The sequence below is a fragment of the Panthera pardus genome, unplaced genomic scaffold, assembly GCF_024362965.1.
Source record: "Panthera pardus isolate Hobbes unplaced genomic scaffold, ASM2436296v1 HiC_scaffold_24, whole genome shotgun sequence".
NCBI lineage: Eukaryota > Metazoa > Chordata > Mammalia > Carnivora > Felidae > Panthera > Panthera pardus.
In genome coordinates, this window is record NW_026526810.1 from 31,950,975 (window position 1) to 31,965,809 (window position 14,835).

General features: G+C 52.6%; 1 protein-coding gene and 1 long non-coding RNA gene across 14 annotated transcripts in view; one reads left to right on the plus strand and one right to left on the minus strand.

The window, feature by feature from the left end:
• The window catches only part of MEGF11 (multiple EGF like domains 11), a 353,192-nt gene that overhangs the window by 327,034 nt on the left and 11,323 nt on the right, over nt 1–14,835 (plus strand). For 5 of the 13 annotated variants that reach the window (XM_053888936.1, XM_019441733.2, XM_019441726.2 and 2 more), the window contains 9 exons: nt 4,340–4,468; nt 5,483–5,611; nt 6,108–6,236; nt 6,806–6,934; nt 8,457–8,693; nt 10,278–10,396; nt 12,266–12,332; nt 12,610–12,716; nt 12,953–13,040. In XM_053888936.1, coding sequence (XP_053744911.1) covers nt 4,340–4,468; nt 5,483–5,611; nt 6,108–6,236; nt 6,806–6,934; nt 8,457–8,693; nt 10,278–10,396; nt 12,266–12,332; nt 12,610–12,716; nt 12,953–13,040 — 1,134 coding nt within the window. Of the gene's footprint in view, nt 1–4,339; nt 4,469–5,482; nt 5,612–6,107; nt 6,237–6,805; nt 6,935–8,456; nt 8,694–10,277; nt 10,397–12,265; nt 12,333–12,609; nt 12,717–12,938; nt 13,041–14,835 lie in introns of all 13 variants that reach the window. The other 8 variants (XM_019441737.2, XM_019441738.2, XM_019441739.2 and 5 more) reach the window with 6 other exon arrangements.
• LOC128772944 (uncharacterized) lies at nt 8,213–12,735 on the minus strand. The gene is made up of 2 exons (XR_008417061.1): nt 12,633–12,735; nt 8,213–8,882 (listed from the first exon to the last, which is right to left on the minus strand). It is a non-coding gene; the product is annotated as an uncharacterized LOC128772944 (long non-coding RNA).

The following is a 14,835-nucleotide window of genomic DNA, read 5'->3' on the forward strand; positions in this document are numbered from 1 at the left end:
GTGGCTCAACACGGTCACAAAATTCTTGAGTATTTAGCAACCAGCGCGAAAGTAGAAGGGGGCTCTGGCATACCCCGCTGCCTACTGCCGTCCCTGGCTCAGTTATTAGGCCAGTGCTCGGTGTGGATTTGGGGGACAGCAGCATGCTGTGCAGGTCTTCAGCTGGGTCTTAGCCTAAGAGGCAGAGAAGGAAGAAAGGTGTTGCGGGTAGAGCAAGCAGCTTGGGTGTGGACATGGGACTTTCTGGCATTAGGGGGTAGCTAAAGAACGTGGGGGCTGGGGACGGCCGAGGGGGGACTGGGAAGGTGTGGTCTGAGGCCTTCAGGACAGCTTTGAACACAGGGGTGCAGAATTTGTACTCTGACCTATAGAAGCAAAGAGATCTCAGACTAAGGTAAACTTAGAGCTTAAAGCAACTTCAAGGTCATCTGCTCGAGAATCTCATCTGGCCTCTGCTTAGATGCTTCCACTGAGAGCTCACTACCTCCCAGGGGAACAGATTCTTTTGATGAATAATCACCACTGAGCTGGGCTGGTTTTGTAAGGCTATGGGCTGTTAATATGTATGAGTAGAAAGTTCATTCCATGATGCTTTGAGGTCATGAGAAGTTTGGGCCCCAGGGAAGCATATGTGACAGTTTCATTTGCTTGCAGCCCTCCTAGGACAGTTTAATCATAACCCGATGCGTCGAGGTTTACTTATTAAACATCGGAGACCCAGCCGTCAATACAGATAGGCTGGGTCTAAATTAGGACCTAAACAGCCCGCGGAGTAACTCTCAGATCCTGTGATGTCTGATTTATCGCCCGCTGGCCTAATGAGTATTTTCCACATATAGATCTAATAGAGTTTGCTATTAATGGCAACTGCCCTGGTTAAGTCTCAAACCTTGTAAAAAATTGAACTGACACTTTCTAATGACCGGCTTTCCAGCAAGTTACAAATTACAGACACTGCTTATGCAGAATCATTAAACATAGATTAAATATAACCAGATGTTTTCTTTTCACCAGCCCCCTTCTCCACCGCCCCTCTTCTTGCCTCACTCTTGATTCAGCTAAGAAGTCGACCAATTAATGTATTAGACTGATCGCATTAGCGGCTCTGTGGGTGAATTTGTCAGCCTGGAGCGTGTGAGAAAGACTTCAAAGATAAGACTGTCTTGTTAGAGAAGCCCAGAGCCGGTTTGGGGGGTATGGGAGGTGGAGCAGCTCACCCCCTTCCCCATACAGGGCCAGGACTGGGGAAACGGGCTCCCCAAATCAAGCACCTCCCAGAGGCGGGGAAGAAGCAGGAACCTGAGCTGCAGGTGGCAAGGGGCAAGCCATCCGCCCTGGAAGGAGCTAAGGTTTCAGCCAGGGGAAGCGCAGGGCCCCAGATCAGCCCCATAGCTGCAAACTACGGCCTGAGCCCAGTGAACGCGGGTCACTAGCCCCATTTCTGAGATGAGGAAACAGAGACTTAGAGGGGTCACGCAGTCTGTCCAAAAGTGCTCACCGAGTAAGTGGCAGACCTTTCTAGCTGTGTGACCTTGGGCAAATTACATGACCTCAGTCCCTCAGTTTCCTCATCTGTAGAGTTGATAATAGGGAGTAGTAATGAAAATATCTAATACTGAAAGTATTACAAGGTTGACCGAACTAGTATTTGTGAAGCACTTTGAATGGTGTCTCGTGCATATAAGTGCCTAGAACTGTTTGCTGGATACATAAATAAAATTAAGACCCAAACCCAAGGCTTTACATTGGAGACCCTGGTGCACCATGCCGCCTTCATTATTTGTCCCAACCACTGGTCATGTCCAGGAAAGGCATGAGGTGGACACAGATCCCAGGCTCCAGCTGCCCACAGTCTGGTTGGGGAAGGGCTTGAAGGTGAGGCAGTGTGGCATAAAGGAGAGGGTGCCAGCCCAAGGTTTGAGAGGCCTGGGTCCTGGGTAAGTCGCTTCTCTTTAAGAATCAACACTTTCCCATGATCCTCTGAGTGACTTAGCTGAGGGCCTCGGACATTCAAGGGATTCCTCCCCCATAACAGGAATGCACGGAAGCCTTCTTGGAGGATTGTGGGGATGGCTACAACTGGGCTCTAAGGGGAGAAGGTTGAACCTGGAAGAGCTCAAAGGGAGAAGAGTCACTGGTCCCAGCAGAACCCACTGGAAGGTCACTGCTCCTGAGGCCTATTTTGGCCATGTTAGAATATTCTCTGAGTGTTTCCTACACATCAGACACTGCGCTGAGCACTCAGACGCAATAAAGAACAGGAGAACCACATTCCCTGACCTCACAAAGCCTATAGTCTAGAGGGGGAAATTTGGAGCTCAGCCTTCCCCAGAAGAACTTGGGAGTTGAGGGGCAGCCGGTTTATTTCCACACATTCAACTACCCTGCCTGGTTTTTCCAGGTGTTGTGGAAGACCAAGACATGGGTAGAACTCAGGCCTGGCCTGAAATAGACTCACAAGTTACAGTAACAGAAGACCAGGAAGAAGAAACTAACCGAGGGTCTGGAAGTTCAAACAAGGACATAGCACCCCAAAACCAGAGAAGATGGGTGAATCGGGATTTAGTTCAGCTATAAGTGACATAAAAAGCCAAAATAACTGACTTGAAAATGACAAACATCATTTCCGGAAGAGAGAGAGAAAGGGAAAAGGAAAACGAACAAACAAGAAAGAAACTATCCAGAAGCAAACCATTGGAGAATGGTAGGGTAGCTTACAAAGATGTCAGGGACCAGTCACCTTCTGTCTTGTTGTTCAGCCATCCTCAGTACATGGCTTCCACCTCTGATGAAAGCTAGCTGCTTAAACTCAGCCACCTTATCCACAGTTCTTATCCAGAATCCACATTATCCTTCCACAAGGATGAGGAATGGGCAACTAAAGACATGCATTTCCACTTACCTTTGGCCAGAATGTAGTCACATGGCCATACCCAGCGGTGCAGGAGCCTAAGAAATGAAGTCTTTGTGGCCATAAGCCCAGCTAAAACTTCAGATTCTACTTCTAGGGAAGAAGACAATGGATTGTTGAAAGATTAACAGTCTACTACAGAGAGATCATAGGGAAGGTAGCATTTAAAATGAGTCTTATAGGGGCATCTGGGTGGATCAGTCCGTTAAGCATCCTACTCTTGATACTGGCTCAGGCCATGATCTCACAATTGTGAGATTGGGATTCTCTCTCTCCCTCTCTCTCTCCCTCTTCCCTGCTTGTGCTCGCTCTTGGTCTCTCGCTCTTTCTCTCTCTCAAACAAATAAAGTTTAAGAACAAAATGAGTCTTATAGGCAGGGTAGGATTTCCACAGCTGGACATGAGGGTCAGGGAAACTCTAGAAGGGAACAGCTGGAGTGAAGGCATGCGGTGTATTTAGAAAGTGTTGTGTGGGCCAGTGGCTTATGTGTCTGGGAGAGACAGGTGGTCAAGGGTAACCCAGGTGAGGTAGCTATATTTTATTGTGGGGAAGTGGGGAGCCACTGAGGATGTCTGAGCAGGGCACAGGAGTGCCATGCAGAAGAGAGCTATGCTTTAAAGAGCTCAAGTTGTAGGAAGCAGGTGGAGAATGAACTGCAGGGGAAATGAAAGGTAGGTGCTCAATTAACACTCAGACTTAGTTCTATCAGAGCTTACAGCCTGGTTGAGGACACCAGCCCTTCCTTTAGGGACCAAGGAGTGACTCCTCCAGGAGGGGTGAGAATCACAACCCTACAAGTGACTCAAGGTGGAAATAACCACAGGAGCTCAGTGGAAGAGAGCTCCTTGTGGACTCAGGAGGGTTGTCCTGAGGCTGAGCTAAGGCTTGAGGAACAGGTGGGATTTGTAGAGACAGAGGAAACAGGTGGGCAGAGACGGTCCTCCAACAGTCTAACTGCAGACCGACCTGCCACCTGCACTCACCCCTCTGCTTCCAGCTACAAACATCGTCCACCCTCGTGGCTATGGGATAGTGATGCCAGCAAGAATGTGGTGATGGAAAGCAAAAGGCCGCGGAGCCGTGTAGACTGAGGGCAGAGGCCAGATTCCCAGCCTCACCGCTTCCATCTGTGAGGCCCAAGTCAAGGGCCTCTACCTAGCCCTCTGGGCCTCAGTCTGGGCCTCTTTCGAAGGGGATCAGTAATAGAGCGTCCAGAAGAATGCAGCTGTGGGCACAAGAGGGGAACTCATTTCTGCGCAGATGGAGAAGGGTGATGGGGCTGTGGAGGTGGGCAGTTCCCACCCAGATCTGTGAGCCCAGGGCCAAGATGGCAATGGCCTGGGAACATCTAGGGGTGCAGCAGCTGCGGGTGGTGGTCTGAGGAGTGCAGGTGGGAGGGCAGGAGCCAGGCTGTCCTGTGCCCACAGTGTGTGCTGGAGGGCGCTTTGGACAGGATTGCGCCCAGCTCTGCTCCTGTGCCAACAACGGGACCTGCAGCCCCATCGATGGCTCCTGCCAGTGCTTCCCTGGATGGATTGGCAAGGACTGCTCACAGGGTAAGCAGCTGCCTCCCGGGAACGCCCCCCCCCACCGGAAGTCTGGCCCCCTAACACACCCCTTCCTTGCCCAGAACTCTGTGTCCCTGGTGCCTCCACCAAAATCTCCTTCTCTGGACAGGAATGTCCACCTGAGTCCCATTTAGCTCCATAGCTAACATGATGAGTCATTAGGATTGATCACTGGCGTTATTAACTGTTGGTAATAGAGATAGTGACATTGTTGGGAGTACCATTGATACTAAGACTGAGAATTAATGCTCCGTGGGCACCTGAGCAAGGAGTAGCCCCTACGTTTGGTTGGGGAGGAGAAGGGGGCAGGGACTGGCTTGCTGGGGTTTGGGAGTGGGGAAGTGACGTGAGGCCAGGGCAGTCACCTCAGAGGGGTGAGGGGTCCCCTGAGTGACCCATGTGAATGGTGTCCTGGGCACATAAGCCTGGACAAGGAATTGTAGAAGCTGTTCTTGTAAGGTGTACCCCAATCCGATATGGAAGTAACAGGGACCACACCAGGGTGAAGGCCTAACCTCTAGCCCCGTGGAGCTCCTGGTGCGATGGGTGAGATGTGGCCAGTACCCTGAGGGAGGTCCCAGTTGGATGGCCTGGCCTGAGGGAATTTCCATTCTGGTGGAGGAGACACAGTGCCGTCCTCGGGGAGCTCATCAGCCGAAAGAGGGGAGTCCCCACCCTGGGAAAGTCCCCATCGTCACGGGAATGTTAACAGTGTTCATGCTGTAAACTGCAGTGTTTAGTTCACACATCCCCACACGCTCCAAATCACAGCCGGTCCCCCGAGAAGGGAAGTTCAGGAGCCCTCGGAGCTGGGCAAGTGGGCAGAGGATCCTGGGTGAGTGGGTCAGGAGGTGAGTGGAGGAATTCTGGGAACAGCGTGTCAGGAAAGCCAGGAAATTCCACCCGGGTGTATCCTGGCATCTTGGCTGACGTGCAGTCCCCCTTCCTCTCCCTCTGATTGTCTGCCTCTGTCTCACCCTCTGCGTCCCACCCATCCCCCAGCTTGCCCTCCAGGGTTCTGGGGCCCCGCCTGCTTCCACACGTGTAGCTGCCACAACGGGGGACGCTGTAGCGCCGAGGATGGGGCCTGCCACTGCACCCCTGGCTGGACTGGACTCTTCTGCACTCAGCGTAAGTCCTGCCTCCTGGCCTCCCAGCTATTGGGGATCCCGTGCTGCGGCCTGCTGGCTGCCTTGAGCATCGTCCGGGCCTGTGGAGGGAGGGAGGAGGGAGGCCCCCGGGGCCGGAGCTGCCCCCTACCCCACCCCAGGATTGGGAAGCCTGGATGGATTCAGGGGGTTGATGAGCCCCAAGTCCTGGAAAGTCAGGGCTGTAAGGTACCCGGGCAATCACCAAGACCCGACCCTCTGGACAGTAGGGCCCAGAGAGGGAGGAACAGTCCGTGGCTACACAGCAAGGAGACCCTAGCCTGGTCTCTGGTTCCAACACACCTTTGTCTAAAGAACTCCTCACTCTCACCCCTACCCCTTCATGAAGCCTGGAGTCCAGAGTGTAGTGACAGCTGAGGTGCAGGGTCTCACAGGTCCCCACCCTGTGCTCAGAGGTAGCAGATGACAGCTTTGGTCCCAGCTGCATCTCCGTAGTTGTCCCCACCCTGTTTCTCCAGGCTGCCCCGCAGCGTTTTACGGGAAGGACTGTGGGCGTGTGTGCCAGTGTCAGAATGGCGCCAGCTGTGACCACATCAGCGGCAAGTGCACCTGCCGCACGGGCTTCACCGGGCGACACTGCGAACAGAGTAAGCCGTCCCAACCCCTGACCCTGAGTGTTGGTGCCAGGCATCAGCCTCTTGCAGGGGAAGCCCCCCTGCCACTGCCCCTCAAATCCACTCATTCAGGGCTCTGCACCTCGTGTTCCCTGGATTTTTGGGGCAACTCCCAAGAAAAAAGGCTGAAGGTCATGCCTACATCGATGTGCCTGTAGAGCTTCTTCCTCCAGTCGCTGGGGGAGGAATGGAAGATGCTAAGGGCAGATCACAGAGGCCTGAGGGGGGACTGAGGGAATACAGGGAGACAGTCGTTTAATTCTTTGAAGCCTCCATGGCACCCAGCTCAGGGCCTGGCCTGTGAAAGATGCTGCATAAATGTGTCAGGTGAGGAGGAAGTAGGAGTGGGTGTCCCCCAACACTCAGGGCTAAGGTGCTCTGTCCACCGCTAAAGTGCTCCCACGGTCCAACCACAGTGGGAGATAGAGGGAAATAGGTTTCACTCTGAGTTGGAACTGGCTAATCATAGCTGGCCACATATAGGATGGGAAGAGCGAGCGAGGATGTGTCTATCCGTCCCATTTCTTCTTCGTGCTACACAGGATGTGCCCCAGGAACCTTTGGCTACGGGTGTCAGCAGCTATGTGAGTGCATGAACAACGCCACCTGTGACCACGTCACCGGCACCTGTTATTGCAGCTCTGGATTCAAAGGAATACGGTGTGACCAAGGTAACAGGTGGCAGAGTCCCTAGGCAGGGGGCTCTGGAAGGGCCCCATGGAGACAGGATCGGAGGAGAGTCCAATGGAACAACTGGATTTTGGAAGGGCAGTTTGTGACTTCGGTTTGTGCACTTTTGGAAGGAGAGCAGGAGTGGGGTGGGTTGCAGAGGGGGGGGCAGAGGCTCCAGGTACCGGATATTGGAGGCAGATGGAGCAGGAACCTCTCAGTCATGGCTTCCCCATGCTCCTCCTTGGCCAGTCTGCTATGAGCCACACAAGGGTAAGCGCAAGCTAATCCTCTGGAAAGGCCACCAGACAATCGAAGATATGCCAAATTCTGGTTCTGCCATTACCGGCTAGGTATGCTGGACAGGTCATTTTATTTTACCGGGCTTATTTTTCCACATGCAAAGTCGGAAGGGTAGATTAATCCGTCTTCCAACACAACACGAGGTTCTGTTGAGGGCCAAGGAGTCCAAAGGCGCTCAACCTTGGCTCCAGCTCTATATAGTCAGAGGACACCCCATAGGAATTATGAGGACCAGGTTGAGATGATAGGAGTAGAGAACTCAGCACAGTGCCTGGCACATAAGCAAGCACTCAATAAATGATTTTGTATACATAAAAACCCCTCGTGAATTGGTGCAAATAAGGGATTACACTGTTGTTTGTTCGAGATGGGGAATGATAATGGGCTCTCAGTTATCCACCTAACAGAAAGGGGCCCAAAAGACATTTCTATTGCATTCTGATGATCACAGAGAATGATAATGCAGCACATTTCCCCGAGGATGTTGACTAGCTCCGTTCACCCAGTTGCCGATAGCCAAGGAAAGGTCTAGCCTCTGCTGGGCGGCAGGATGCCCCCACCATGGGCTTGGCAGCAGTATGAAGAGTTAGCCCATTCATGTATCATCAAGAGGGATGCTGTGGGCAGTCATCGGGCACAATGGCACGCTTTTTTGCCAGTCTGTCCTATGGTGCTCACAGTTCCCTGGGGAGGGTGAGATTATTGTCCCCATGTTACAAATGAACAAACTGAGGACTCAGAGTCACAAAGCTGGTAAGCAGGGAGATGCACTGAGTGCAATTCTTCCGAACTCCGGAGAAACCAGACTTTACCAGTTACTGGTTATATGATCTTGGGCAAGTTATCTAACCTTACCGTGAGTCAGTTTCTTCATCTGTGAAAGGGAAATAATTAAATAGTCTTTACTCATATGGCTGCTGGGAAGATAAAATGAGTTAGTATCTGTAACTCATTTTTCGAAGAAAGTACTCAGTACACATTTGTTGTTATTTTATTTGCCATCCGTGATCACATTTGTTCTTGGTCGTGACCCTGGAAGTCCATCTGCTGTAGACAGTTGAAGAACACAGGCACGGTGAGGGACAGGATCACACAGGGATTGAAGAATAGGGCCGAAGACCAGAACCCAGGTCTCCTAACATTAGAGGAGTCTAGGCCCCGGGCCAAGATCTGAAGAGCAAGCAGGCCTCCCCCAGACTCGTGTCCTCCCTCCCTTCACAGCTGCCCTCATGATGGAGGAGCTGAATCCCTACACCAAGATCAGCCCGGCGCTGGGTGCAGAGCGGCACTCGGTGGGTGCGGTCACAGGCATCGTCCTCCTGTTGTTCCTCATTGTGGTGCTGTTGGGCCTGTTCGCCTGGCGCCGGCGGCGACAGAAAGAGAAAGGCCGTGACCTGGCTCCCCGTGTCTCCTACACACCTGCCATGAGGATGACCAGCACGGACTACTCACTCTCAGGTAAAGACTATGCCCCCAGCATCACCTCTCCTGCCCCTCCCCACACATACACACACACCCCAGAGTCACATGGTGTCCTTGGGGACACCCAGGTTGATTGTTGGAGGTGGGTGGTCGTGCTTGCAGGATCTCCTGAAGGCGATGGATGGTCAGATGCTCCTGGAGACAAAGAGTGTGGGGAGCAGGAACCTACTTAGGAAAAGTAGATGGGGTTTTATGGAAATGTCACTTCCTGGGTGCCCAGCTTGAAGCAGCTATGATTAGGAACCTCCTTCCATTTCCCCAGAGCTTCCCATCTTTCTCACCAGGCTTTGGCCACAGGAACACCCATACTAAACAGAAACTTTCCTAAACTCTCCAAGGGAACCCCTCTCCAGCCCAGTGCCTGAGCTGCCTCAAGAAACTGGCCTGGGGCTGCGTCCGAGCCCTGTTCCATTTTTGCTTCCTTGGTGAACGTCTCAGAGCAACCCTCCCTCCCAGTTCCCAGAGTTAGGAGCGCCCTATTAATCCAGTGGAAGGGGATGGTGCCTGGCTCAGGGTAGGGGGAGAGTCTGAAAGTTTGGGCAATGGCCCAGTAGGTCCACAAATGTGGTAGTATCCCCAGGGGGCATTCTATCTAGAGTCTGAATGGGGTGGAGGTGGGGCTATTGGGCCAGATCCTTCCCATCTCCTGAACCCTGGACTGCTGCCTTAAAATGAGGCTTTTGGCTTCGTATTTACTTAAAGAGTTGAGGTCAAAATGCTTTGACATTGCTCACAGCCCTGGGCCACAGGAGGCGGGGCCTGTCTAGGTAAACACAAGGATGACTGCTCCCTCCAGCTGGCTCCCAACTTATGGCTGACCTGCAGCCGCTTGCATCTTGGATTGAGAAAACCAAGATCACCTCAGCCCTTTCCTGCTAAGGGCTGCCTACCACGTGCCCACTCGATGCTAGGTGCTGCAGGGTAGACAGGGGTGGCCCAGGTGCAGACCCTGCCTTCAGGGAGCTCCTGGCCTGCACGCCTCCCTGAGTTTCAGCCAAAGCAAATAATCCCTGATGAAATCCCAAGCCCACAGCGATGATTTGGGGATTTTCTTCTATGACTATAATGAGTAAGTTTGGCTGGTTTTCCCACACCACTCCACTGGAATTCCCCAACACCGTGGAGAGGTGCTGGAATCCACAAGCGGGCAGGGCTGGGGCTAAGAAGAGAGGGGTTCTCTTTATGGCCTCACTCCTGGGATGTAACACTGGAGGGAGACGGTGGGGGGGGGGGGGTCAGCACAGCGCTATGTAGCAACTGAGGGACATATGAAGCTGTGCGAGCCAGCATCCCTCATCCATGCTCTAGCTGCTGGTGCCACCCTCCACACTGGCGAGCCTGACCTGCATCCTACAGGGAGGGACACCATGAAGGAAGAGGCAAATCAGGCCATACAGATTTCTGTGGGGGGAGTGGATGCCAGAAAGCTTGGGGGATGGGGGACTTAGCAGTCTCTCTTTGCAGAGCACTCTCAAAGCTGCCCAGCCCAAGTGTTAGTATTGGGGTGTTCTGACACCAAGGGCAGGAGTATGATGGTATGGCACCTTGTTCTCTTCCCAGATTTGTCTCAAAGTAGCAGCCATGCCCAGTGCTTTTCCAATTCCAGCTACCACGCACTGGCGTGCGGGGGGCCTGCCACCAGCCAGGCCGGCACTCTGGACAGGAACAGCCCCACCAAGGTACCGGGCCCCTGACTCCCCAGACCCCACCCACTATCCTCCCAATGAGCCCTCACCTCTGTCCAAGGAAGGAACTGCACCCCACCTGGAGGGTCCATGTGGAACCAACTGCCAGTACATTAAACACAGCCCCGTGATCCATGGGACATGTAAACACTCTGTGAAGCGTAGGACAGGAAGCCAGCAGGTTACACAGAACCAAGTGCCACGTAACCAGCAGACATCACATGAAACCAACCTACAGCAGCAATCGGATATGTACCCGCACACCCGTGTGTAATGAACTGGTACCAACCCATGTGATCACATGTAGCCTCCTTGTCACTTTTGCCATGTAAGACATGTAATCAAAACACTACATGCTACCCCACCTACCACCGATCACTACAGTCCATTTCCGACACTATGCATGCAACCAGCACCTTAGAGAGTAATCACTATTATCAGGTACCCCTCACGTCCTAATATCTGGCATACACGTTACAACTACATACCCACAACCATTTGTTTTGCAATCAGAACCAACACAAGGGACAGGAAACCCAAACATCAGCCATAGCCAGTGTTCCCACTGACAGTGAGACCCACAGGCGTTCAAGGGCAGGTGTGCACCACCCTCGACGGGGCCCTCCCATCACAGCTCCCAGCATAACCCTGGCTAATGGCAAGACCTCCTCTTACAATCACAGGGCCTTGGGTAAGGATGTCTCAGCACCCATGTGTAGGGAGTCCCCCTGGTGTGCCAGGACCCATACTGGGCAGAGTGGGAGGTTCAGAAATGAAAAGGCTCATGCTGCACTCCTCCTGACACCCACCTAAGCATGTGCATGCGTGTGCACACACAACTACACATGTATACATACAGTAGGACCATTAGGAGGGCAATCCCAGGCCTCCTGGCTTCCTGCACCATCTTTCCTGTGTGAGGAACACAGACAGAAGCGGCTTTCATAGTGTAAGCCTCTGCCCTAGAGCTCTGGGAATCCTTTCTCCCAGTCTGGCCCACAGAAAATGTCCACCAGTCCTCAGACCTGGTAGAACACAGCTTGAACCCCTTAACAATAACACACAGTTCAACCCCAACAGCAAGCACTGTCAAGCCAGCGCCAAGGCTACTTTCTTCCACAGGCTCTCAGCCTCAGTTTTCCTATGAAATGGGAGTGCTGTATGCAGGGTACCTTGAGGCCCATAAGCAAAGTCTGTAGCTATCAACCCCACAGCTTTGGCCCTTTCTTCCCCTCCTCAGCTCAGACTCTCATTCCCAGCTTCAGCTTTAGGCTTAACTGAGGAGCTGGAAGCTGAGGGCAAGGAATCTGGATTTTCTTAGTACAAGGTCCTTGATAAACTAGAGCCACATCAAGGCTACAGCAGATTAGAGGCAAAAATGATGCCAAAGCTGAGGCTTTCCCTTGCTCATACAAAAGGAAGACTCACACACGGCCAGGTAGCAGAGGTGACAGTGATGTTGCAATCTCAGCACCTCTCTTTGTACTGAAAATGGCCTCGTGTTGCAGCTAAGACACTGGAGAGCCTGTTCTACAGCTCAGCCCCACCTACCTGACCTGCTTCCCCTGTCAGAGCCAGCTAGGCTCCGCCCCATTCTTGGGTCTGTGTTCGCCCTGCCCTACTTTGTCCTAAGGGCCACAAACCCTACAATTTCAGCCAGACCGCTTAGAAGGGGGCAGGTTCTGCTCCCACTGGTCTTGGCCATGCCATGCTACATGTATTTCTTCCTTTCCCTCAACGATCTAAGACATAGGTGGGTCAGGATCGTCACAGGGGTGGGTGCACAAGGCTGGGCAAAGTGAAGGCTGGGCAGGGGCACCTTGGGAGCCAAGGGATTAACTTGCTCTCCTACTCTCCAAACAGCTCAGTAACAAGTCCCTTGACAGAGAAACAGCAGGCTGGACCCCATACAGCTTTGTGAACGTGTTAGGTCAGTAGTGCTTTGAGTCTGGTCTCCTGCCATCATGTCCCACCTGTTCTCCTTTTTCCACATGGAAAGGGGCCCTGTCCTAGCTCCAAGGGAGAAGGTTAAATGAATCCTGAGCATGGGTTCCCCATGGAGAAGTGGTACAGGGAGGAAACCCAAGCCTTGGTTTCAGCTCTTATAAGCAAAGGAAGCCCAGGATGCCCTTTATATCAGGGGAGAGGGTGGCTATGACCCAGGGACCACAAAGGAGACAGCTAGAGCCTGGATGCGGGACTTCCAGATGCAGGCAAAAGATGCACTCACCATCTGAGAAAGGGACTCTTCCCTGAGCCAGGCCCTACCAAAGCACTTCTTTTCAAGGGCTGCTTCCTCTGCCCTGATGTCCTGGTAGGCACCAATTCCTGTGGGGGGGGGGGGGGGTGAGGGAGGAAAGGTCGATGGCCTCAACTCTAGCAGATCCCCCTGGCCCTAGCCCCTTTGGCTACTACCCATAGGGGCCCTAATTCCTTCTAACCTGCCCCACCCTGACCCTCACCCCCTCCATACTCCCCACCCTGCCATACCAGGGCCCTGGGAATAATGGCTCCTCCCTGTCATTCCTCTCACTAGACTCCCATTTCCAGATCAGTGCCCTGGAGGCCAGGTACCCGCCCGAGGACTTCTACATTGAACTTAGACACCTCAGCCGCCCCGCTGAGCCACACTCACCAGGTTAGACCCCCTGCCCTACCCCGCATTCCTGCCCCAGACTTACCCGCCATGGTCCCAGATCTTTCCCTGTTGGGCCCTCTTCCCAACATGGTTAGTCTACAAACCCAAAACCCTATCTAAAGGAAGACTGCCTGGATCCATCCCCCATCACCCCTTCTGTTCCCATCATGGTCACTGGATATAGACAAACTGTGGTATTAGGTGAAGGCGACACATCATAATTATACTCCCTATAGACCACAGATTACAATCCCACACCATTGAGAACTTGAGGATGGAGCACCTCTGGGGTTCTCTGGGCCCTGTGGGTGTGGATGACAGAGAGTTGGCTCTCTGGTCTAAAAGCCCACTGTCCTACAGAGAGAGACCCCAGACCCACCAGTGGCTCAGGCCAAGCTCTCCGAGACCATAGGGTAGGGTTGTCGAGCAGGGATCTGGAGAGGTGGGGGAAGGAGGTGTCAACCGACATCCTCTCTGCTCTGTATTAGACTCAAAGCTGGTGGCTGGGGCAAGATGAAAAAAGGAGACTGGCAAAGTCAGTCCTGCTATGGGAGAATGTGGGTAGGAGTTACAGAAGTAGGTGCCATAGGAGTAAGCACAATGAATCAGCAGAGAATGTAGCCTCCCTGCAAAGTGGCCCCTCAAGGGCAGGGCCTTAGCATACTGGACAACCCTCAGGCTCTAGCTGGTTTCTAGAGCTCAAGGAAATGAAGCTCCACCAACCCCTGCAGGTCCCTGGGTGCAGTAGCACTAAGAAGAGAAAAGGTTCTGAATTCATCTGCCTATTGAGCAGTCGTGGGCTGCAAAGACTCAGAGTCTATACCTAGGAGGCTGTGCTCTTGGCTGTGGGCCCCCTCGGCCGTGTCCGGTTTCTCAGCAACCCCACCAAATATAATCCTCCTGCTCCCCACCCCCACCACCCTGCATCTCTTTCCACAAGGGAGCATCCTCTGGGCTCAGCCCACATTTCTCCCCGCATTATAGATCTCGCTCTTCAACCAGTGCAGCCAGAGCCACCACATGCTATCATTTTTTGGCTTACACTAAGGCAGGCTGGTGGCCAATGGGAGAAAATAGTTAGGGAGATCTAGGTCCTGGTTTTTGTGTTGGGTAAGTGACTGTCCCTCTGTGGGCCTCTGCTTCCTGCTCTAGAAAAGGGAAAAGTTGACAGCCTAGCCTAGCCTCCCTCCCTCCCAGAGGGTGAAGGAAGCATAGTATAGGTATAAAGAGCTGAACTGAGGCCAGGGATACAGATTCTGAGTCATGTTTCTGAAGGACAGAGGTACCTGCAGGCCCTTTAGAAGAATAGCAACCTAGGGGGAAACCTGGACTGGTTCTGCCCTATCACTCCGTAATGTGTGGGAGGCAGGCAGGTAAGAATAGATTCCTACAAATTCAACTTAGGAACTCTGTGGAGGAGTTATGGTATAGGGATGTATCCAGATAGTAGTGGGTTGGTCTTCAGTGTCTGAAACAGGGAAGAGTCAAGTGGAGTCAAAATTGTATTTTAGTCATTATGTGCTGCATGCCTTTTTGCCTGGTATTGTATCCTCAGTTAAGTGCTGAAAAATAATGACTCAGTTAAAAGCTGAAAATAATTACCAGAGTCATTACAGTCTCAACCTAAAAATGCCAGACAGCTTCTTCTCTGGTATCACCAGCAACAAAGAAGCCGAGTTTGGTCCCTGAAGTTTTATGTCCTGAATCTGGCTATGGCTAAGGACCATGCATTGCAGGAGCTGGATAAATTGTGACAGCCAAAAGGGAGAGAAATCTTTCAGACTGAAACAGTGGT